General features: G+C 30.8%; 2 protein-coding genes across 2 annotated transcripts; both read right to left on the bottom strand.

The window, feature by feature from the left end:
* Nucleotides 1–6,497: 6,497 nt before the first annotated feature.
* LOC112776662 (protein PSK SIMULATOR 1) lies at nucleotides 6,498–9,025 on the bottom strand. The gene has a single exon (XM_025820893.3). The coding sequence runs from the start codon at nucleotides 8,340–8,342 to the stop codon at nucleotides 6,864–6,866; it is 1,479 nt and encodes a 492-aa protein (XP_025676678.1). The 5' UTR covers nucleotides 8,343–9,025; the 3' UTR covers nucleotides 6,498–6,863.
* A 3,766-nt stretch (nucleotides 9,026–12,791) lies between these two features.
* Nucleotides 12,792–13,667, bottom strand: LOC140182318 (uncharacterized). The gene is made up of 2 exons (XM_072228481.1): nucleotides 13,169–13,667; nucleotides 12,792–12,874 (listed from the first exon to the last, which is right to left on the bottom strand). Exons 1-2 carry the CDS (start codon nucleotides 13,665–13,667, stop codon nucleotides 12,792–12,794), a joined length of 582 nt encoding a protein of 193 aa, XP_072084582.1.
* Between the last annotated feature and the right edge of the window lie 13,274 nt (nucleotides 13,668–26,941).

Below are 26,941 nucleotides of genomic sequence, written 5' to 3'. Positions count from 1 at the left end.
TGATATCATAGTGATGAATAAGTTTTTTCAGGCTTTTGTGAAAAGGACAACTGAAGTAATATAGCACTTGATCTCACCACCATGAATTTTATGATAATAATCAAAACTTAATTATTAATTATTGAATGGTAGCTTCTTAGTTACAGGTAATAAGATTCATTGCTTGGTAATACTAGTACTTACTAGAAGTTTTTTTGTCTACCATTCAATCATTAATTCTTGTTGACCAAACAATGAAATAAATCATCCATTTTGAGAGCCTGCGTATATTAGAACAATTTTAATGGAATGTTTTTAGAATATTACTTTTAATATTTTTAAGAAGCAAATTAATTTATAATTAAAATTTATATTAAAATTGATAAGTAAAATAAAACAATTCTTATTTTAGAGAAACAGTATTATTTTGATGAAAAATTAATAAAATTTTGATACTTATATAATTATTTTAATAAAATAATTAAAAATAATATAAAATTTTAATTAATGTAGACTACATATTAAAGTAATAAATCTTATTTTTAGTTTTAAATTATTATTTATAACATATAATTTCACAAATTAAAGGAGTAACTAATAATCAATATACTCATAAGTTATAACTCTATTAAGAAGCCAACAACTACTATAAATACATATAGATAGCCAAGTTGTAAAACAAATTAAGGTTATTGGCTTATGGAATTTTTGTTGTTTAATAATACTAATTAATTGCATACACAATTTAAGAATTCGGAGTTTCAAATTCATAAAACACGAGAAATTATATACATACATGGGAAGTTCAACACACGTACGTACCCTACCTTAGCAGAAAAAGATCTTAATGATGTGAATCCTTGCTAGTATTTTTCTTCAAGGAAGATTTTAAAGCAAGATAGATATGAAGTGTCTATCAAGAGGGTCCAATTTGATTATCGAGTAAGGATGTTTTATTTCTTTGAAAGACAAAATAATCCATCATTCTTTTGTACCTATCACATGATATAAGATCTTACTGCTTTTCAATTTTAAAACCAAATTGTTGCTAAGTTTTGTATTTCGGGTAAGAAAATGTGTGTGAAACATACAACTTTATGTAGTCAAATAAGACATCTATTATATTGTCAATGGTCACTCCTATATTTGGAACATTGTGAAAGAAAAAGAAAAAATAAAAGAGTACAGTGGTATCTCAAAATAAGTATTTAATAATTTTTTGTATTGGATAATTTAATTTCTAATTTCAAAAAAAAAAAATTACACATTGGTCACCGTTTTTAGAATAGATTAGACAAAGTTGTCTCTGGCAAATGAAATTAAAGGCAAATTTGGTAACATTTTAAAAAAATGACAAATTAATCATTATTTTTTCTAAATAGAGTATGATTGAGGAATTAAATTATTTGAAATTTTGAAAGATAGAACAACTAATTTATCTAATATTTTAAAAGACCAAGAACCAATTTATTCTTTTTATATTGGTCAAGCATTAATTCATACAATACAAAATTATTAAAGACCAATTTAATATTATTATTTCACTCATATCGAAACTTATACAAATATGTAGAATACATATATAAAGGGGAGAGTTTAAACAAAAAATGATTTGATAGATCAGAGAACACAAAAAAGCTAATTCTAAAAACGGAACATTTTGTTGGCGCTAAATTTGTATAAAAATTACCCTAATGTGTAGTCAAGCAATTAATTATAAGATGTGAAAATGATGTGTTTGGGGCAACGGTGGGATATGGAAGGCCACTAATGCTTGATTTCTTGGAGATATGAAAAGAGCCTTCCAATTAAGTTTTTTTGATTCTACAATATAATTTCTCTGGACAATATGCTTGTAACTGAGGATTCAAGCCATCTAGTTTTGCACTTGCATTAAGGGTAGCTATCATGGAAATTGAGAATATTTTCCTCCACTTGCATATTGCATCAACCAAGCTGCCACCACCACATGGGAACTCAATTTAGGTCAAATGCCTTGAGAACCTCCTCAGATAGATCTCAAGAGCTAGCTTTTCAATTTTTCTTATCTCTTTTTCAACTAATTATAATCACATACATTTTTCTATTTATAAATTGCAATAACCTCATCAAACCTTAGGCGATATCATACATATATATAATACCTGCCTTTTAATAATGCCATATTTATAATAAAAAAAATGTATGTAATGCTTTACAAAGTATTTGGACATCAAGTCTCATATAATCTAAACTTAAAAAAAAAGTGTATATTTTTACAAATAATAAAATGTTGTTTATGATGTGACATAATTTTCAGAGAAATTAATTTACTTTGCTCTATATTAATTTTTTGAGAAAATTCTACTCTCCTACGAGGAGAGAAGTTAAAACGACACCCCCTTCTCCTCTATTTATAAAATATACATTTTTCTCTCTTATAACTTTTAAAAAACCTCTTCTTTAATCTATTTTAATTTTTTTGTGTTAACTAATGTTAATTTTATCTATTTTTCATACAAAAATAAATTATTTTTTACAAAAATATCCTTTAGCAAAAATTTTATTTTTTTGTCATTAAATTTTGCTTACCAAAATATTTTTTAATAAATTATTTTTTATTGATTAAATTATATTTTTACCAAAATATTTTTTAAAAAAAAATTTAATAATTAAATTATTTTTTTCTAAGATACTCTTTAATAATTTTTTAATTATTAAATTATGATTTTACCAAAATTTTTGTTAACAATTATTTTTATATTTTACTATTAATTTTTCAATATCAATATATATTATTTTAACATTAAATAAAAAAATCTTGGTAAGACTATTTTTCGATATCAATATATATTAATTATTATACATATTAAAAGGGTAAAATTTTTTTTATTTAATGTTAAAATAATATATATTGGTATCGAAAAACTAATATATAGTAAAATATAAAAATTATTGTTAACGAAAATTTTAATAAAATCACAATTTAATAATTAAAAAATTTAAAAATTATTAAAGGATATCTTAGAAAAAAATAATTTAATTATTAATTTTTTAAAAATATTTTGGTACAAATGCAATTTAATCAATAAAAAAAATTTATTAAAGGATATTTTGGTAAATAAAATTTAATAATAAAAAGATAAAATTTTACTAAAGGATATTTTTGTAAAAAATAATTTATTTTTCTTAAAAAATGGATATAGTTAATATTAATTAACACAAAAAAATTAAAATAGATTTAAAAAAAAAATTTTTAAAAGTTATAAAAAAAGAGAATGTATATTTTATAAATAAAGAGGAAAAAAATGTCATTTTATCGTTAGAAAAGGAAAGTGAAATTTTTTCTAATTTTTTTTAGGCAAAAAAATTTGCAAACCTAAAGCCACGTGATCAGCCATACTTTATTTTGATTAACTAATCAAGTGTGGCCAAACACAAAGTAACGACGTATATATGAATTAAAGTAAGGTGATGACATATTTTTTCGGTTTATAAATTGCACGAATAAAGAAAAAGAATCAGTAGTTGTTGGTCAATTATGTTAAGTAGGGTCCTAATTAAAGTTATAAATACTGAAAATGGAGGTGACATTTACTAGAAACTCGGGCTAATTGAACCGTATGAGCTGTGACAACTGCTAATAAAAGGAAGAACCCACAAAAAAGAAAAGAAAGAAGTAAAAGGATAAAGGATAGAGACCAATATAAACTAAAAGAACAAGATAGATATCAACAAATTGATTATGGATTATTGCAATAAGGGTTTTTTTTTTTTCCCTTGTAACACACTTGGACGATAATTCAATCAATAATCAGGTTCTCCATGTCTTATCAAATAACAATATTTATTTTTGAACTAAACAAATAACAATACTTATTCATTCATGTATTAATGTATTACTAAATGAAATTATTTGAACGAATTTCTATTTATTATTTTAAAATTCTTTACAAACACAGACATTTAATTAAATAACTATATAAATCATTTTATATTATCAAAAATAGCAATTAATCCTTAAAAAATATTACTAAATCTTGTTATTATTATTTTATCTTGCTCAAAATGATCGATTTGAAATTTTGAATTATCTACATAAAAATCAGTCTCTTCTATCAATGTATATATAGTTCTGTAGTTATATAGTTATGAGTAATACTAAATAATTAAAATATTATAGATAATAAATAAAAATATATTATTAATAATATTTATATTTATAAAAAAGTGTAAATTATTATCTGAATGTAATTAATATAATTAATTTTTTTATAATTATATTCTTTTATTTAATTACATTAAAAGTCAATTCTAAATTTAATATGAATTAAATCTCAAAAAATCTCTTTTATTATTGTTATATTCATAATTCTATAAATTTTTTTAAATAAAAATTTTAAATTTTGATATCTTTAATTCTGAAAAAAAATCTCAAATCACCTCAATACATTTTATTAAAAAAAGATCTTATATTTGATTATTTCTATTTACTAAAAACATCCAAAATTATTGTTTTTAACCTACAAAATGAAAAAATAAATTAACACCAATTCATTAATTATAGATATTATGTGTTTAAAATTATAGATATTATACATATAAAATTATGAATGCTAAATTAAAAAATTTTAACAACTTCTACTATACAACTCATGTTTTATATATAGACTATTAAAAAATAAAAAATAAAAAAATAAATTTTTAAAAATAATTATTAATTTATTATATTAAAATCAATAAATAAGTATACATATAAACATTACATAAAAATATTAAAATAATTAAAATTATAATCTATCAGTACACATATGTAATAATAATTTGAAAAATACAATAAGATACATAGTTTAAAATTTGGTAATATTAATTATAAAAATGTATTAATTATGGATATTATATGTATGAAATTATGAATATTATGAGTATGAAATTATAGATGTTATTAATATGAAATTATAGATGTTATGTGTATGAACTTATGGATGTTATTAGTAAATTTGTCAATTGAATAAATTAATTTAAGTATTTGATATTTTTTTAAATTCAATTATGATAAAATTTAAAAATATTTGTGTTAAAAAATCATAATAAATTATTATTCAACCTTAAAAAATATGAAATAAATATTATGTAAATGAGACAACAAAATTAGTAATTATAAAAAAATTAATTAAAATTAATGACAATTAAAATTTAAATTATTCTAACCTTTATAATATTATGTAGGTACAATAAAATAATAAAAAATTTAGTAGTTATAAAAAAATTAATTAACATTAATAACATTTAAAGTATATTATTATGATTAATCTTTAATGTAATAGTATATACGAAGTCAAATTATAAATGATCTTACTAATATATAATGTTATATTCTAATAATTAAGATATAATATGATAAATTGAATAAAAAAAGAAATAAAAAATCAAAATATAAAAAAATTATATAAATAAAAATTAAAATAAAAAATTTTTAAGTTAGTTATAACTGAATTATTTTAGTTTTCAAACTTTTTCTTCTAGTTATATACTTCCATTTAAAGCGTTGAGCTAGAATTTATCCCTTAAATTCCAACGTGATGCGGAAATAGAGTTGAGTGTAGCTATATATCCTAATTCCTAATCCAAATATAAATGAAACCATATAATAAAGTGGGGCCCATTTTGATTAGTTTATTTATAAGAAATCAATGCCATCAGCATCAAGTTATGGAAGAATTGGGAACAATTACTAGTAGTTTATTACTTACCACATGAACCACACACAAAATTGAATCTATCTGGAACTACTGAACTAGTGGTGAACCCACAAACAAGAGTACACCCCCCACCAATAAATCCCACTATAAAAATAACAAACACGAATAGATCTATCCAACAATAAATTAACAAATATTTTTAAATTATATTTTATATTAATTAATTATCATTAATTAATAATTATTTAAATTTTATTTTTTAAAAAATATAATTAATAATTATTAATTACAATTATTTAAAGTTAATTGATTAAAAACTATTTATCTGATCTATATTTTTTTAAAAAATAAATATCAATAACATAATTTATATATGAAAAACTAAAACCATGAGTGAACGGTAGGAATATTTGCTCATCATTGTGGAAACATGAATCATTCATGGTGGCTACTCTGAAAATTTAATGATTATCATTATGTGAAGATATATCATTTTGACTATTGGATGATAGATTGTAGGGCTTGATTTTATTTGAAATAAAAGTGTTATCTTTATTTAAAGTATTACAAAATAAATAAGTTACACTTTTTAAACAAAGATCATCATAAAAAGATGTTTTTAGCATTTTCATGGGAGTAGTACCATCATGAATACCAATGCTTTTTCTTACTTGAAGACTTCACGATAAGATAATCACTTGTATCATTTTGCATATACAAAAACACTTCATTAGCTCAATTCATCAAAAATATCGATCACCGTATATATAAATAATTTCAAGGACAAAAAAAAGTAGAGAGTAGTTGAGCAACTTAGTGGACAAGAATCTTACAAAGTGAGATTTGAAAGAGTAAATATATCATATATGCAACATTAAATCTTATTTCTACAGTTAAAGAAAAAAAGAAAAATATTTTCAATATTCAATATTTAAACCCCGTGACCTTTTAAGTCATACGGCGGCCACCATACAATTGTGCCAAAACTCACCTAAATAAGAAAGAAAAGAAAAGGACCAAAAAAAAAAAAGCACCGTTTCTTTTTAGGTACATTGTAATGGTTAGATAGAGAAATCTATGCTTGCAGAAGATGAAGTAATAAACTATAGTTCTTCCTCCTCAGATGAGATTTGAATCTTCAACCTTGCGGACAAGATTCTCACAAAACTCAATCCACTTATATAATGCTAATAACTGATCATTTTATGGACTGAGTTTCTGCAATTTTAAGAAGCCGCCATTGAAACTAGCAGATTCAAACAAGGCCTTAGCAGTCATTTCCCTCTCAAACTTCCAAATATAATTCAACCCAACAAGCAACTCAGTTATGGCAGCCTCAGTTTTCTCCTTGTCTGCAAAGAACAATGTTTGCAACAGCAACACATTGGTCTTTGGCACCAAGTTATGCTGCTCAAAGCTCCTCTCACTCTGCCATCTGATCATGTTATGTGCCAACGGCGAAAGCCACCCCAATATCCTCCCTAAAGCATCCCTCCACTCTCCGGCCAGCGCCGGATCGCTCGCGCAAAAGCCAGCACTACCCTTCAACCTTGCCCTCAAACCACACCTTATGCTATTAGGCAACATGCTATACAAATCATCCCTTGCATCAGCACCAACTAGATGTGGAGATTTGATCATCTTTTCCATAACTATGATCAAATTTGCATAGTGCAAGGCTAAACCCTGAGAACCCAAAGTGTTAGGTTCTGGCTTCAAGAGCTTACAATATGATACTAAAAACAAACGCATACTATTATTACTACTTCCCATTTTACTCTCTTCTTTTTCTTCAAGTTTGGAACATTCTGATGACCCAGAATCTGAATCGTCACAAGGAGTACTAGGGTTTTGGTGATGATGATGATGATCTGAGGGGTGAACAGTGGCGTAACCTGATAAGCTACGAGACAAAGGTGGTACTGTTTGACCAACTCCAAACACAACCTTAACTCTTGCAAGAACAATGAAGCAAAACCTAACCATCAACGAAACAACGCTGTCGAAGTTTCTGCTCCACAAAGATCTTTCCTTTAGATCCTTCACCTCTTGTTTATGCCAGAAAATCTTCTGCTGAGTGTCGTAAACTTTCTGCTGATCCTTCAAACCCAAAACAAAAGAACCTTCGTTGTTGTTGTTGCTGTGATTCAATAAGAATTTCTTCAACCCATTCTCCAAAGCCAAAAGCTCTTCCATTTCGCGGTAGAGTGTTGCCGTGAAAGCCACGTAACGCTCCAATTTCTTGATCTTCGCTTCGGTCTCTTTTGGGCCTGATTGGGCCCACCCGTTCGGGTCGAGGCCTGAATCCGCGAACTCGCGAAAAGCCTGCCGGAATTCGCGGAGCTCCGGATCGCAGCACCGGTCTGCGAGACGGGCCACTGACTCGGCGGCGATGCGGAGAGACTCGGCGAACTCAGCGCAGGCGAGTCCGAGGAGGAACGACTCGTCGTCGGAGACGATCTTCCTGACGCCGTCGAGCGCGGCGACGGTGTCGTTTCGGAGGCGTAGGACGGCAGCGTCGGAGAGAGAGTGCCAGAGATGGAGAAGCTTCGAGATGGTTCCGGCGACCTCGAAGGCCAAAACGCCAACGTTTTGGTGCTTGGACTTGAATGATTGTTTTTTCTTGAGTAGCTTGGGTGGAATGGCGGTTTTGACCTTGACTAAGAGAGTCTCTAGAGCCATGGCCGGTGGAGAGTGAGTGGTTTGTTGTGGTGGGTGAATGGATTTGGAGGGATTTGAGTTAGTGGGAAGTTACGAGCACCATGTGTTTGTGAAAATGCATGAGAGAGAGAGAGAGAGAGATAATAATTAGACGAATGGGAAAGGGGGATGGGGATTGAAAATGGTGTGGGAGTGGGAGGGAGTTATTGCATATCTATCGTGGGGTGTTGTTTGATGAAGAGTGATATCAATAAACCAGAATGTGTTTTATGAAGAGAGAGAGAGAGAGAGAGAGAGGTCAGAGATGAGTGTGGTTGAAGTATTTAAACACAGACGAAGTGATTCGTTTGTGGCTTTAAAAGCGCGTTGAAGCTTCAATACTATTCATGATGCATAGTGAATTAGCGATAACTGATAATGATGGTGGCATGGAGCTTAATGTATGTGCTATGTTTGTTCTGTGATGCTGGTTTATGCAGCTCCTTTATTTTTTTTTCCCTGGGGCTTGCGATTTGTTTGTTTTGGGTTTTATAATTTTATTGTTTAGTTATTTTGTTTTAAATTTTTTTTTCGCATCTTTACGTTTACGATATTAATTAAAGAGTTTAGTTAATATTTGTTTTAAAAGATACAATTTTTCTTTTCGTTAGGAGTGATACTCGATTCAGCGATTTCTAAGTGAATATAAAAAAATGATGTCATTTGAGTTATAATTCGTTGACAAAGATACAATATTATTATCAGTAATGAAACCAGAAGTTTAATATTAAAAGCAAGGTTGCGAAAACCGGACCGGTTAATGAACCGGTAAGACAACTGGTTTACTGGTTCAATGGTCTGACCGGGGTTCAACCGGGGTTCAACCGGTTTAATTAAATATTAAATAAAATTATTAAAAATTAATATATGTAATGCTTGATCACTATCTAGTTGTTCTATCTTCAAAAATAAAAATTTCTAATTAGTAACAACTACAATTTACAAACACAAATTTACACAAATTAAATACATTTACAGTCAATGACTAAATATTGATTGTTGAAAAGAAAAGTGAACCTGAACAAAATCACTAAATGAAGTCAATCAAAATACAATGGTTCTCACAATGGTTCTCAACAAGCAACTAGAGAGGGCTAATTCCATAATTTCTAGCCTTGAAGATGCCCACAGAATTATGTTGTAGTTGCTGATCATTTTGTGGCTGTTCCATCTAAATTCAAAATGACAGCAATCTAGAATCCAGAAAAATATATCAATCCATATAACTCATACGACATTCATTCAACATAATTAACAGAGTAGAATTGAATTTAAATTTTAAACCCCAAAATTCAACAGAGCAGTATTCAACAGAGCAGAAATAAACAAAACTCAATATAGCCAAATCCAACATAGCAGAATTGAATTTATATACCGAAATTCAAAATAAACAAAATTGAAAAACAAAACAAGAATAATTAACAAAATAAAAAAAATTAATTGAAAAACAGAACAAGAACCGATGAAGCTGTCTGAGATTCTTGTCCAGCATTATGTTGTTGTTGTTGATCATTTTCTGACTGTTCCATCTAAATTCAGAATGCCAGCAACCCAGAATCCAGACCAATATATCAATTCATAGTTCAAAGTTCATACAATTTATAATTTTATATGCATTCAATAGAGCAGAATCGACAAAATAAAAAAAACTAAACAGAGCAGACTTGAAAAGATTCAAAAAAAAATAAAAATTGAAGAACAGAGCATAACATAATTTTTAATTTCAACATGCATCAATTTTATTCTCAAATCCAACATACAAGTAGACAACAAATTCATTCCACATTTGATTAATCATATAAAAAAAATAAAAGAACAGAAGCCAGAAAAAAAATTGAAACAGTATACACTGAACAGACGCCAGAAACCCGATCTTACCTCAAGAGAAGAACACCTCAAGAGAAGAACGAAGAAAAGCCAGAAAACAACACAGCACGAAGCCACGAACAGAAGCCACAAACCCAGAAGCCCTAAACCCAGAAATCCAGAAACCCAGAAGCGGAGAAACCTAGAAGCCAGAAACGGAGAAACCCAGAAACCCAGGTGCGCGAGCGTGGGCGACGGTGCGCGACGGTGCGCGGACGTCGGCGACGGTGCCCGAAGGTGGCCGAACGTCGGGTGTTCTTCACGGCGTCCTCTGATCCGTTGTATGCAGAAGCTGCTTCAATGTTGGAGAGTGGAGAATAGATTGGGAGTGGAGCTGATGGTTGGGAGTGGCGGTGGAGGGTTCTTCAATCTTCAGTTCTTCACTCTTCAGCCTTCACTTCTTCGAAGATTTTGGAGAAGGAGAATAGAGATTAGGGATTTTGGCTTTGGGTTTTCAATTTTGGGAGTGGCAGCCTCAGCAAGTCACGCGTTCAGCGTTCTTCATCCCCTTTTTCTTTTTTTTTTTTTAAAAGAAACGACGCCGTTTGACTAGTAGGGGAAAAAACCGGCACGTGTAAAAACCGGCCCGGTTCGCCCGGTTCACCGGTTAACCACCGGTTTGACCGGTTTTTTCGCCGGTTTTTTGCAGCACGGTTTTGTTCATGGACCGGACCGGTTACATGACCGGTTTCCGGTTAACCGGGTTGAACCGGCCGGTCCGGTCCGGTTTTCAGAACATTGATTAAAAGCTTAAATTCTTATAAATAATGTTAATTTTATAACATTTTAGCTTTGGCTTTTTATTATAATAAATTTATTTATTTCTAAAATTATTATATAAATTTATACAAAAAAAATATGCTTGATAAAAGACCTAAACATAAGTCATTAACAATTTATTAACAATTATATATATAAAAAGTTGATTAAATATCGAAATATGCACGGCTAGAAAAGGCGATCGAAATGGGTAGGTCATTTCACTCGAACTAGAGTGTGTTTGGCATACACGTTGGGGAGGAGAGAAGCACGTTTGAGCTTCTTGAAAGCTTCACTTTTATGTTTGGCCATTTTTATTTTCCTGAACGCAGAATTGATTCTGCTTCTGAACGCACGTTCAGGAGAAGCTAAAATTTGTAGCTTCTGCGTTTCACGTTCATGGTTGCTTTTTGTCTTTAAAAAATTAGGTGAAAAATTTATTTCTTTTTTACCAATCATACCCTTCATTTTCTTCTATAAAAAGAAAATCACTAACTATTACCTTCACAATAATTCTTTGTAATTTTTTCTACTTTTTCATAATTTTTAGTTACAATTTTTTTTTCATTAAAATAGTTCAAATTTATTTTAATCACTAGCAAATTGAATATTTTAATTTTTTTTATTATTTTTAATACTCATTTTTATATTTAAATTTTTATGTTTTTATTGTATTTTTTACTTATATTTTTTATTTATATGATAAATATTTTTATATTATTTGTGTAGTGTTCTGATTTCTCATGTTATATTTTTATAAGTTTTTTTTTTATTATTTACTATACTATTTTTATAGGTATATTTTTTATAAATTTTTTTTTATTTTTGTTTGGCTTTGTTCATATAATTATTTATTTATTTTATTTTATTTCTTTTATTCATATGACAAATGTTGTTGACTTTTTTTTAAGATATTTTTATTATTTTTTTTATATGAATTCTTTTTTTTTCTATCTTTTCTTGTATTATATTTATGTTGTGTATGAAATTTTTTTATTTTTTATTTGATTTTATTCGTATGAATTTTATTTACTTTTTATTGTATTTTTTTGTTCATATGATATATGTTGTTGATTTTATGGAATTTTTATTATTTCTTATATGTATGATTTTTTTCTATTCTTTGATGTACTCTATTTTTTTTGTATTATTTTTTTATTTTTTATTATGACTTTATAAAATTTGTAATTGTAATTATTATATACTACGTTTATTATCAAAATTTTGTATAATATAAATTATGATCATATAAAAAAGGACAAAATAAATAAAAAATTAATTATAAGTAACAATAAAGCCATAAATAATGAAATTTTATAGTCCAAAATAATACTAAATTAAAGAGTACTAATAGTACTAGAAAAATTATAGAATATTTTCTTTTTGTTTGATATTATAAAATTTATAGTACTCTCTTTCATATTTTTTTATTGTATTTATTTTATTTATATGATAAATATTTTTTATATTATTTTTGTTAGTGTTCTGATTTTGCATATATATAAAAAAACTATTTAAATTGATGTCTATTTTAGTAATTTTTCATCTAAAAAGTGATTTTGAGTAGTATAATCCAAACAACATTTGTTTTACTATAATCAATTTTGATATAAAGATTGCCAAACATAAATCACGTTAACCCAAACTTACTTTTTATCAAAATCAATTTTACAAAATCAATTATATGCAAACTCCCGTTTGCAAACTGTAATCCAAACACACACCTACTCACAAAATGAAATTGACTACTATGTCAGCTCGGCACCTGCAAAACAAAAACTTGGATATCTGACTTCGGATTGGCAGCTATGAAATGGAACCATCATGTTGACAAATGAGATAAGTGCATGCGAATTGGACCAACTCAGTTGGTGGTGCCAGCGACACCTCTGCAGTCAGTGACAAATTCAGAAAATTTTTTTCAGTGGGAAAAAATATATATAGTATAATAATAATTTTTATAATTATATTATATTATTATAAAATATGATTATTCCTCAAATTATTTAACTAACAAATTAAAATAATAAAATAATAATTTAAATAATAAATAATTTAAAATTCCATTCTTCTGGGTTTTATATTTTGAAAAGACTGAATACTCTTTTCACTGTCAATACAATCAAATGTCTCTCTTTCTATATATATCACTAAACAATCATTTAAAAATTCATCTCCCATACGGTTGCGAAGCCGACTCTTTATGATGTTCATAGCAGAAAAAATTCTTTCAACTGATGCAGTTGCTACAAGCAAAACTAAAGCTAACTTCAAAAGAAGAAACACTAATGGATAAACAATATTTTTTTGAGTCTCAACCAATTTCTGAGAAAGAGCACCAATCCCATTTAAGTTTGAGAATTGATCATCGAAACGCACATCTAGTATGAAGTTCTCAAGTTGACTATCAAGTGCCAAAAGTTGAGTAGAAGAAAATTCTAATGGATAGAATTGGGCTAATTGGATTAATTTCTCCTTATAAAACGCAAGAAATGAGTGTCTTGGATTCAGACAAGCTATACAAAGAAGAAATTCAGTATTCACTTCTGTAAAACGATTGTTGAGTTCTTGAAGTTGTCTATCAACTACTTGATAGAATATCTCAACTTGAAAATGATGCAAATTTGAGATCTTTTGAACTTTGCGTCTTGATCTTTCTTTTGACACAAATATATCATCCATTTTTGGAACAGTAATATTATATTTGTCACAAAACAATGAGACTTCATCAAGTAAAAGAGACCAACCATCATCTCTTATAGTTTGCAACCATTACTTAGACACTTTAATCAATGCCATAGCCTTTACAATGTTTTGATCATTTCTTTGTAACGCTTGAGATAATTCATTAGTAACTCCCAAGATATCTTTCATCAAGTGCAAGTTGAAAATGAATTCAAAGGATTGAATGACATTCAATAAATGACATGCTTCAGCTCTTTGTTCTGAATTATTTTCATCTTCCTCAATATATTCAAGTATTGACCACGGAAGGAAACAAAGAAATTAATCTAAGTATAGTTCCATAGTGTGAACCCCATCTAGTATCTACAGCTCTTTTTAAAGCTATTTCTTGATTCAAATCACGTCCACTAGCAATTTCTCCACTTTGTAATGCTTCAATTGTCTTAGTCATTTGACTATCACGAAGCATATCTCTTCATTTACACAAAACTCCAACAACATTGCACAAATTGGTTAACAAATTAAAAAGTAAAGCAATTTCAACTTATTTTTTTGCAACTGTAACAAGAGCTAATTGAAGTTGGTGAGCAAAGCAATGTACATAGAAAGCATAAGAATTTTCTTTTAATATCAAAGTTTTCAAACCATTAAATTCTCCTTGCATATTACTTGCACCATCATATTCTTGGCCATGTACTCTTGATAAACTTAAATTATATGTTTCTAATAATGACTCCAATGCTAATTTTAGCGATAAATTAAAGCATTAGTATTAGAAACATGAACAAGACCAAGAAAATGCTCCCTAACTTGCCCTTCTTTATTCACATACCTTAAACAAACTGACATTTGCTCCTTAATAGAAATGTCGCAGGCTTCATCAACCAAAACAGCAAACAATTCATCCCCAAGATCATTAACAATAACTTTTGTCGTTTCACTTGCAGCAGCTCTTACAATATCTTTTTGAATTGAGGGAGCTCTTAGTTTAAGATTTCCACGAGCATTTTTGAAAGCACGATCAATCTCTTCATTATATTGCGCAAGAAAGTTTAGAAGTTCCAAAAAAAATTTCTTGATTAACAGAATCATCTGTCTCATCATTACCACGAAAAGCCAATCCTTGTCGCAAAAAAAAATCTAATACAATCAATTGTGGTTGTCAAGTGAATTTGATAATTCTTTTTAGCTTGCTCAGATTGTTTTTCAATTGCAGCACTAATGTGTTGTTTTGGTTTTATAAATGCTTCACATTTTTTCCAAGCTTGATTATGAGCACTATCATGAATCCCAACATGAGTTTGTAATCTCTCCTTTTTTTTCCAATTTGAAAAGCCATTGGTTACAAAAGCATCGCCACATTCAGTCTCAGGTTTCATAAGATAACAAGGCAAAAAAAGCATCTTTTGGTATACTATACTCTAACCAATTGCCATAATCATCAAACCAATTAGGATTAAATCTTCGAAAAGAAGAACCACAAGCAGTTTGCAGAAAATCATGAGTCCTTGGTTGATAAGGACCTTTTTGCAAATATGCACATCTAACTTTGTCTCTGTCATTCGGATGATAACTTGAAATCCTGGATCTGCTATCAGACTCTCTACTTCGAATTCTAAAAACCTCCTCTTGTTAGAAGAGGTCAATGAATTGTTTTGGGATCCAATCTCCAATGATGAAGTTCTTTTGAAATATTTCTCCATTACTAATAGAATAAAATTATAAACCTAAATTAATTCACAATTCTATACAAATTGAGAAGTTCAGTATAAAATTATAAATACAAATTGATCAATTAATAAAATTAATGAAACCTATATTAGAACTCCATCAGAACACAATTACATTAGAACTCCATTAGAATTCCATCAGAACACAATTACATCAATCATCAGAACACAATTGTTAATTAACAAAGTAACAAACAATTACATTAGAATTCCATCAGAACACAATTACATCATAATAAATTCAATCACATCAGAACAAATAAATGAACTATATCAAATTGAATGAATTAATGAACTATATCAAATTAATAACAATGAAGCAAATGAGAACAAAAACTGAATGAAGCAACTAAGTGAACTAACTATATGAATTATGAACTATGTGCTAACTATTGATTATTATTCAGTCACATAAAAATATAACACTTCAATAAAACTTGAATCTCAATGAACATAATGGATTTGCTTAGTTTAATTGCTCATAATTTTTTGTCTCTAACTTAACAAAAAAACCAACACAATACCACCTAAGAGACTAAGACCTAACTAATGCCATGTTACACAAACCATTCCTTTATTCTGAATCTCCATTCGGCCATTCCCCACCCCAAAGCTTATTTATTCATAATATACATGTGCTATAATTAATTAGTTACAGGGTAGACTTGAGAATTGTTTGGTATTTACGACTCTTGATAGGTTAATTATTTGAGTTCCTAATTATGTACCAAGAGACAAGAGTCTAAGACTGAACTCCAGAAGAGGAATGCAGGTACGCAGCGGCACAACCACATAAATCGTAAGCAGTACCCAACGGCAGAACTAGCAGCACCCAGGACCCAGGCACGGAGGCATCCATCGGTAGAACCAGCGACACCCAGCGGTAGAACCATCGACACCCCGCACCCTGAACTGCTGAAGATAGAACCAGATCTAGACGCCGAAGGAACGGAAAGACAGAACCAGACGAGGATTGCATCTGTGAAGACCAAGGAAGAAGAAGAAGAAGAAGACCTCACCAGACGCGGGCACGCGACGATGGAAGGAGAAACCGACGGAACCGACGCGGGAGAAAGGCTGAACGGGATAGCGACAGAGAAACTGGCAGAATAGACGAGTAGCGGCAGACGACAGTAACTCTTGAGGGCTGGAGTCTGGAAACGGAAGTTAGAAGCTGGAGTAGAAGAACAAAATTAAAAAAAAAGAAGAAGAAGAAGAGTTAGCCGGTTAGGGATTTAGAGGGTAGGAAATGGGATCAAAATTAATTGGATGGTGAGTACAAATTAAACATTTCACTAAAAATTACTAATTAATTTGAATGAGTTTTTCACTCTTTAAATGCAAAAACAAACACACCTTCGGTGTTTGGATATTTCCTTTTGTTTTGTGAAAACTATTGTAGTTGTATTATTGATTGATATCCAAGTGGGTAAAGAGAACTTTTTCTATTGTGTTTGGATGCAAAAGAAACACTTTTACTTGGATGTTGTTACATTATTCATTTGGAATTGAGGGCCAATGTCATTATTGCCTCCTCACCTTTTGAAATTTTCTTGCAAAAGCTACTTGGTTTTTGTTCTCATTGATTTGTTTGTTTGTTTTTGTTAGTGAGATTTTATTAACTACCCTAACATTATGTCTTTGATTCTCTTTCCTATCTCTTTTAACATGGACCAGACATCCCCTAATTAAAATATGGAAACAGATGAATCTTGATTCTAGTGCAGCGATAATTAGCTGTAGAGAATGCTCAATCCTGTGGCGACATTCAAAAAAATTAAAAAAGTAAAATAATAATAATATTCAATAATGGGTCTTAACTGGTCCAAATATCCTTCATGATGAGATTCATTATATTGACTGATGATATTTGTTAAATCTTTGTAATTAGTGGTCTAAGTCCCACTTTATTACAACAAATTCAATTATTTAATATTGTGTTTCATCATTGATTATGTTGTTGGCATGAAAAGTCTTATATTTAGTTGTAGTTAGTAGAGAAAACATGGGAATTGACAATTGAGATTCTTTAATTATATGAACATTAATTAATAGTACCAGACCATACATATATACATAGCATAATAATGATTATCAGTTTGTGTTTATTATTAATCTACATTTTATACGGACATACATACAATAATATTCCTATAGCTAGGCATCCATGTGGCTGTATGTTATAATTTAAGACTTTTAGATTTGACATTTTAATTTTTAATAATATTTTTGGAATAAATACTTAAATTTGTATTTAACCAGTTTTATATTAAATATTTTGATTTCTAATAAATTTTTATTTTTTAGAAGTTATCGATAATCACTTTCATTAAATAAATTGGTTTAATCTTTCTATTGCTTTTAATTAAAATTTTAATATAAGATAATTAAGTTTCAAAAAATATTATTATATGACAAATTAATTTCTTTAAATATGATGAAAGGACCAGTCTAAGCTATCTAAGAGAGTAATTCTCAATGATTTTGGAGTGTTTATCTAAGCTATCTAAAATTCTTTTAACACCAATTTGAAATTTTTATTCAAATTTTATTACTTTAGAAGTTAGCAAGACAAATTAATTCCTTTACAAATGGACCATTTTATCATATAATGTTATTTTTGAGACTTAATTATCTTATAATAAAATTTATTATAAGAATTTATTTGTATAACAAAGTCATTAAAAATTTTATTAGAGAAAAATTAATCTGCGTGTGACAGAAATAATTTTCAAAAATTTTATGAGTGATAAAAATTATTAAAAATAAAATATCTAATTTAAATTTTGTTAGGACCAATTCGATGTTTATTCTAATTTTAATTTTCTTCTTCAAGTGTCAAAAAATATATATACATATATACTACAATAAATAAATATAGAGCAAAGCTAGGAACCAAAAGGGTATTAGCCAAAAATCAGCCAAATATTTTTGGGTGAATTCAAAATTTCTACGAGTTAATATATATGGATGTTTCTTCTGTTAAGTATCAGAATGTTTCTTTTTCATACTAAATGGATGTTCTTTTGTATATTTTTCGAATTTTTTTGTATTACAAATGTGAATGTCTCTATTTCTTTAATAATTTTATATATTTTTTTTAAATTTTATAGATATTTAATTATTTTTACTAAAATATAATTGAATATTTCTTTTGTTAAGTATTAGGATGTTTTTTTCATATTAAATAAATATTTTTTTTTAATTATGTAATTGTGTAGTTTGCAGTCTCTTTAATCATTAAAACGGTATCTAATATCCCAAAATGCAGAAAACAACATCTCCAACAAATCCCTAATTATAAACATGTGTGTTGAATACAGAAACTCCATCATCCACCATTCTTCTCAATGAAAATCGGAATCTTGATCTATTATAACAATGGGAGTAAGAACGGCAGCATCCGCATCACCTTGATTTCCATTCTGTTTATTACTATTTATTAGTTTAGTGCATGCCTTTCACACGTGCAAATGCTACTGTATTTAATTAAATACCTCCTTCATCACATCGGTTAGAGGTGTTGCTCGACGGATGATTATAATTCTCGAAGATGACCATCTGCGTTGGAGCTTGCAGAGGCGCGTGACGAGGGAATCGAAAGCGTTCTTGCGAGTGACGTCGCGGTTAAAGGTGAATAGGGTTTGAAGAGGGTGGTTGAGGAGGGAAGAGGAGAAGCTTGTGAGGCGTCGCGGAGAGCATGGAAGTCGCCGGCGCTTCCAGCAACATTGGTGAGAGAGAGATCTGTGTGTGATTGTTGAAGGTGGATAGGTTAATGTGAGAGAGAAGAGAAAGGCTTTTATAGGTTTTAATTAGGTTTACTTAATTAATTTTAAATTTTTTAAATTTTAAATTTAAAAAATTTAAAATTAATTATTAATATAAATTAATTAAGTTTTGTTTAATTTTTGGCTAGTCACTTTTTGGTTCCATATACTTTTCAATAAATATATTATAAAAACTACTAAGATTATAGAAAATATTTTGGGTATATACCAAAAAATGTAAATTAAACAAAATGTTCGAAACTCAAATAAAACGTGTGTGTAAATTAACAATTGTGCGATGGTTTCAACAACAATATAATCTTCATCCGTCATATGCTGCTATAATATTTAATAAACAAGATATATCATATATCATTTTTATTTTATTTATTTTTCAAACGGAAATTAAAAATCTAAGCTATTGATTATTCACTTTTATAGTTCTATTATCCTTCATGTCGACATGACAAAATCTAGGTTGTCCAATGTATACGCAATAATATATTGGCATAGAAAGTTTTGCTTCTCCTGAAGTTTTTGTTAGAATGATCTGCATTAGCCATTAGGCAAACTATTTTGGATGTATCAAATAATTATGTCTGTGACAAACAAGTGAAGCCAAATGCCAATTGCTATAAACGAAAAGCAATGACCAGCAATGTTTATAGTAGGTCAAATTTGACTTGCAACATATTACAATAAAACCAGATATATAAAGGAGGTAAGATATATTTTGTTGAGTTGATTATTGAATCACAATAATTTAGACATCTTCTATATCAAATTTTATCGAATATTTTATATTTTTATTTTTCTTATATTTTTATTTTTATTTTTATTCTTTCTATTTTTAACCATGATGATCTACCTCTTTTTGCTTCCTGCCTCCCCTTCTAACCTTCTTTCTTCTTCTCTCTTTTCGACAGAAGCAATGACAATAGAGACAATAGAGACAATAGAACAGAATAAAGCACGACGACAATGGCATGGAGAAAGACTCCAATAGTAGCAATTTAATAAATTTATATTTTACGATTATTTATTATTTGAAAAAAACAAAATTTTATCCACTTATCTTATATTCATTTTTTAAAATAGCATGTCTTTATGAATTTAATTGTTAAAAATATATTTTTTATATTTTAAATTATCAAATTTAATTCACTTTTATACTATTCGATGTCTTGATATATTTGTTTTTCAAGGGTTAAAAGGCAAAGATAACTTGAAAGGATGAAGAAAAAAGTATGCAAAAGTAGATAATTTATGAAGAAACGAAGATTGGGCATTTTTTAGATTGTGTGTACGCATGGCTTGTACGTATGCACGACTCGTAGTACGTGACTCACTTAAGTTAACACGTGGCTCACGATTTTAAGCCTATTTTGAACTCAATTCAACTCATTTTTAAAGCATTTGAAACAAGAATTTAAAGGGTATTAATCATGTTTTAGGTCAATTCTAGAAAAAGAAGCTCCAGGTTTTCTTTAGGATTTTAGGATTTTTAGTAGTTTTTAGTTTAATTTCTCCTTAAATTTTGTTTTAGTCTTGTTTTAGTTTAGTTTTTTTTATTTATTTTCTTGTTCTATCGTCTTAATTTCCTTAATTTTACTTGTTAGCTTTTTAATTTTTTTTTAATTTTAGTTTATGAACTCTCTTGTTGAATTTTTAAATTCCTTTAATGCAATTGATGTTTTTTATGTTTATTGTTGCTTATTTGAATTGTTGTTATTGTTTTCTTGTTTTGGTTAGTTATAGATATTATTGATTTATGCAATTTTTGATGCTTTGTTTATATGCTTTCTAAGTGTTTGATGAAATGCTTCTTCTAGCTTTAGAGTAGAATTTTATATTCTTGGCTTGGGATTGAGATCTCGGTATACAAAGTGAGGATTAACAATTTTGGGAGCTCATTGCTTGTTTGGATTGTCATGAAAGCTTGGTGCACTTATATGAAAATTTTGAAGAGTACTTGAAGTCCAAGCATTGTGGAGGTACCAAGCTGAGTTCAAACACAAGTCTCTATGACAGGAGCTCACCAAATATCCAATTAAAGGACTTTAAATAAAAAGTTTTAGGTGGGAGACATCCCACCATGGTAATCTCTTCTAGTTTTTTCTTTTGTATATAGTTGATTAATAGTTTAAATTTTCTTTTTAAGTAGATTTATTAGATTTTTTTGATGGATTAGCTTGTTTAAAAATATTTGAAATTGTTTTGGTGACTTGTTGGGTGATTGAAAGGCTTAATTTGGTACAAAAATGGCAAAAACCAGGGCTAGATTCCGTGCGTACGCATCTTCCGTGAACACTCTCATGTTGTGCGTACACGTATCTTGTGTGTATGCATCACCCTAAATTTTTACCAATTTATGCATACGCATCACTCGTGTGTACACATGACTACCAAACTTTTCCAAAACAGTGGCAAGTTCTAGGTGTACACAAGACATGTGTGCATACTTTTTCCCACTTTTTATTTTTAAAAATAAAACTTCTCGTGCGTATGCACAACCCGTTGTGCGTACGCACCAAAGATAAGAACCCCTCTAACTAGTGCGTACATACAGTTTTGTGTGTACACACTATCTCCAAATTCTGCTTAAGTTGTGTGTCGCATGGTAGATGCGTACACACGAATTCAAATGTGAAGCCCCCTTATGTGAATCCTATTCACACAACACACGCATAGCCCAACACACGAATTCAAATGTGAAGCCCCCTTATGTGAATCCTATTCACACAACACACGCATAGCCCACCCCTTTCTTCTTCTTCCATCCTCTTCATCATCCCCAACCTCTATCTCTACATCACTCACTATGGCGAGTCCATTGCCACCGGCCACAACCATCTCTTTTTCTTCCACTTCTTCTTTATTTTTTTCTTCCCTACTCACTATCGTGATGCGGCCTTTTCCATTCGTTACTACTGCGCCGCCACCACCGGCGTCCACGTCATTACCGCCGTGCCTTCAGCTCCTTCTTCCTCTTTCCCCTGTGATTCCATCATTGCCTCACATTCTGTATCCATTTCATCTCCCGCTTTTCTTCTGTAGCTGCACCCAGAAACAGAGCACCCCTGTTTCTCCATTATTTCGGTGAGCTCCCTGTGTAATACTCTACCACGCAGAATTTTATGCTTAAACCATAAAACAGAGGTGGTGTGGTATTATGACCTCTAAAATAAAAAAAATATATATAGATAGTAAATTGAAAGGATATGATATATATACGAGGAGCCTTGAAGAATAGGTAAAACAAAATCGCGAAATTAAAAGCGTAACGCTAAAAAATAACGTAACTTGCGTACCAAGAAAGCTATGGTTCACTAACATATATATATAAAAGACAAGAGTAGAGGGTCAAGAGTACAAAATAACAAGCTCCTAACTTAGCCTGTGAAGCTAAGGCTAGCGGGAGAATATTTAGAAATATATATATATGTAATCCAAAGTCCAAAATACATATATAAAACCCTAGTTCTCCATAAACCTCTAAGAAGTACAAAATAAAACAAGTTTGGAGAGTTATATACATATGACCATATATAAACTATACATCAAAATAAAGTCCCAAAATCTACTTCGCTGCAGAACTCCATACGCCTAGCGAGGTGCCTCTCGACCTGCATATGAAAAACAACAATATCTTATGGGATGAGAACCAGGGGTTCTCAGTATGGTAAAGGTGCCGCATACATAAGATATAAGGTCCTGGGAAAGCCATTGGCAATCCTAGAATGCCGACACTCAGATTATAAAAATTAAAGGGCTAAAATAAAAACCATAAATGGCTAGTCTTCTAAGGATTCCTAAACCTAACTAAAACTTAACTAGAACACTAAATCCCTCCACCTTTTCTCCGTTCCTCCATCTCTGGTGAATTTGCACAGACAGACAAGCAGACAATGGCAAACACAGGTAGAATACAAGTAATACAGATAACAAGTATAACAATTAGCATATTGTAATCAATTAGGCATTTCTAGTTAATCAAGCAAGCAATTCAAACAATATGCACATGATGTGTGCCTATCCTATGGCTGATGAGTCTCATCTGTTGGTTGTCAAGCCAACCCGACAAGTCCGGTTGCTAAACCCTGGACTGTCCCCCGATGCACATCCCTAAGAGTCTATGCATAGCTTTTTCTCATTTATATATAATTGCTCAATGGGGGAACCTTCTCGGGAATTTATAAGTACCCGGTAATCTCTTACGTTCTTAGGGTCAACAGAGTATCGAGTATCAACCTAGAACACGTGGTGGCAAGCCACGGTACTTTACCCAAAGAAACTCGTATCTCAGATAAAATTGAGTGTATAAGCCTCATAAACATTCATAATCATTGCACAATTAATTATTAAAGCCTTGGAACCACATACACTCCAGGTATTTACATTTCCATATATAATTCATCAATCTTCCAACCATGCTTCATCCCAAGTTACCACCATTTTCCTAACTTCATTCTATTATTAGGTTTACTAACAAGATCTAAGGCCAAAGGAATGAAAATAGAGGTTTAGAGATTTGAAATTAAGCTTTAAAACACAAAAAATTATGTTTGCTGAAACAGGGGCCATGCGTACGCGTAGGCGTGCGTTTTACCATGCTTGCGTACGCTAGCACCTTGCTCGTGTACGCGAGATACCCAACCTGAATAGATTGGTCGCGTCGTGTGCAGGTAGTCGCATATGCAACCCCTCAAAAACCACTGCTCGTGTACGCAAGATGCCTAACCCGGATAGGTTGGTCGCATCGCGTGCAGTGGTCGCGGACGCAAGCTCTGCAGAATGGCAAAAATGCTAAATGCTACAGAATTTTTAATTTTGCACTCCGAATTTTCGATGGCCATAACTTTTTCGTTTTAAAATATTTTTCATCCGTTCTTCAAATGCCGTAAACTTCACGGACCCAAATACCCAATTTTCATATGAAACAAGTTTGGAACAATTTGAGAGTCCGGAAGCCGAGTTATGGCTCGCCGATGTTCGGCCAAAAATCAAATTTACACAAAAACTTCAACCTCGATTTTCATTCAAAAATCAAACTCAAACCCAACCTGCTATAAACATATTCATCGCAGCAACATACCATAGCATACTAATATAACACTAAAATCTCCACATCATTCCACGATCAACCATACCTTAATATTATACAATTTCACACCTAAATTTCTTACTTTAATCTACAAGATTATCAACAATCCATCATATATGCATAATCAATATCATCAACTTGTCAATCATTATTCAATCACCACATAGCATTCTATTTCCACTATAACCATGATCACGAACAGATACTCAACTCATATCATCAATTATTATCACAAGTGCTAAGCATTCAACATACTTAATCATTCCAACCTATCCTAAGGTCCTCTAGCCTAAGTTTTCACAAGACATTATATATTAAATATGAGAAACATAAACTATACCTTGATCGATTTCCTCGTATATCCCAAGACAACCCAGTTAGGTGAAATTGGAAGCCTTCAACTCCAAAATTCCGCAACCAAGATCCAAACCAAGCTTCTTATTTATATATTTACACACCTAATTCACATAATTATATATACATACCCAAAATTCAATTCCCAACATACTCAATCAAGGAATTAGCTAGGGTTTCAGAAATCTCACCTTACCCAAACGCCAAATAAGCAAGAGTGAATATTTTCCTCAAGATAATTGGACCCTATAACATTAAAGAACCAAAATCTCAACACCAATCTATATGATTTTCAAAAATTTGGGGGAAAGAGAGGCTGAGAATGTAAATGGAAGTTCCTTACCAATTTATGTACCGGGATTTTTAAATCTCGATGCCATAGACATGTGGCCGCAAACGGTACGGCGATCGGAGTTCGGAGCGAAAAGTTATGGAGGATTTAATCAAGGCCAAGAGTTGGAACCCTTCTCTTCTCTTCCCTTGGATTGTTTCAGCGTTCCTTTGCTGAATGAAGAAGAAGAGGGACTCTCTTCATTCAGTTTTTGGGCCAATGGGTTGGGCCTTGGGCCCATTTTAAGATGATTCGACCGGTTCGGCCCAATCTTGGGCCAAATTCTTTAAAATTAGTGTCAAAATTCTTATTTTAATTAGCTCTATCTTATTAAACTATAAAATTCACATTCCTAATTTCTTTTACTAAAAATTAATTTATTGATTAATTATTTACTAATTTTACGGGGTTTATATCCTGCCAACCTAACAAAGAATTTTACCCTCAAAATTCAGATTTAGTTACCTGAAAAGAGGTATGGATAGTCCTTCCGCATATCCGATTTGAGCTCCTAAGTATGTTCTTCGATACCAGCCCGAATCCAAGCCACCTTAACCAGTGATACGTCCTTTCCACGCAAACGTTTGATGCTGGTGTCGTTAATCCCGACTGGGATCACTGGAAGTGTTAGATCTTCTCGTACTTGAACCGATTCGGGTTCCAGCACATGACTTGCGTCAGGAGTATACTTCCGAAGCTGTGACACGTAAAACACGTCGTGCAAGTTCGAAAGATACGGTGGTAAGGCAATCCTATAGGCTACCGGCCCAATCCTCTTCAGAATTTCAAATGGACCGATGTAACGGGGATTCAGTTTCTTCGTCTTGATTGCTGTACCCACTCCAGTTGTCGGAGTAACCTTCAGAAACACATGGTATCCTTCCTCAAATTCTAGAGGCTTCCTCCTTTGATCAGCGTAGCTCTACTGACGGCTTTGAGTGATAAGCATTCGGCTTCAAATTTTCTTTATCTGCTCAGTGGTTTCAGATATCATTTCAGGCCCCAACAAGCTTTTCTCTCCAGCCTCATACCAGCATAGCAGAGATTGGTACTTTTTTCCATACAGAGCCTCATACAGAGCCATTCTGATGCTTGCATGGTAGCAATTGTTATATGCAAACTCCACTAGTGGCACGTATCGATCCCAGCTCGCCGGCTGGTCTAAAACACAAGCCCTCAGCATATCCTCCAAGGTTTGAATTATTCTCTCTAACTGACCATCTGTTTGAGGGTGATATGCAGTGCTTAAACTTAGCTGAGTTCCAAATGCTCGCTAGAAAGCCCCCCAGAACCTTGATGTAAATCGAGGATCTCAGTCGGATATAATGGTGGAAGACACGCCATGCAATCTCACAATCTCCTTAATATACAAACGTGCTAGCTCCTCCAATGTACAACTCATTCGAATGGGGAGGAAGTGAGCCGACTTTGTCAGTCGATCAACAATCACCCAGACGACATCATACGAGGAGCCTTGAAGAATAGGTAAAGCAAAATCACAAAATTAAAAGTGTAACACTAAAAAACAACGTAACTTGTGTACCAAGAAAGCTATAGTTCACTAACATATATATACAAAAGACAAAAGTAGAAGGTCAAGAGTACAAAATAACAAGCTCCTAACTCAGCCTGCGAAGCTAAGGCTAGCCGGAGATTATTTACATACATATATATGTAACCCAAAGTTCAAAATACATATATAAAACCCTAGTTCTCCATAAACCTCTAAGAGGTACAAAATAAAACAAGTTGTTTGGAGAGTTATATATATATGACCATATATAAACTATACATCAAAATAAAATCATGAAATCCACTTCACTACAGAACTCTAGACACCTAGCGTGGTGCCTCTCGACTTGCATCTGAAAAACAACAATATCGTACGGGATGAGTACCAGGGGTTCTCAGTATGGTAAAGGTGCCGCATACATAAGATATAAGGTCCTGGAAAAGTTAGAGATAATCCTAGAATGCCGACACTC

Source organism: Arachis hypogaea, chromosome 19 (genome assembly GCF_003086295.3).
Source record: "Arachis hypogaea cultivar Tifrunner chromosome 19, arahy.Tifrunner.gnm2.J5K5, whole genome shotgun sequence".
Lineage (NCBI taxonomy): Eukaryota > Viridiplantae > Streptophyta > Magnoliopsida > Fabales > Fabaceae > Arachis > Arachis hypogaea.
This window is presented reverse-complemented; position numbering and strand designations above follow the sequence as displayed.

What these genes read in the sequence shown, in the direction of transcription:
- LOC140182318 (XM_072228481.1), bottom strand. Translation starts at nt 13,667, where the DNA reads ATGGATGATATATTTGTGTCAAAAGAAAGATCAAGACGCAAAGTTCAA. An exon ending in AAAGAGTCGGCTTCGCAACC is followed by an intron (nt 12,875 to 13,168) that starts GTATGGGAGATG and finishes CACTGACTGCAG; the next exon opens with AGGTGTCGCTGGCACCACCA.
- LOC112776662 (XM_025820893.3), bottom strand. Translation starts at nt 8,342, where the DNA reads ATGGCTCTAGAGACTCTCTTAGTCAAGGTCAAAACCGCCATTCCACCC.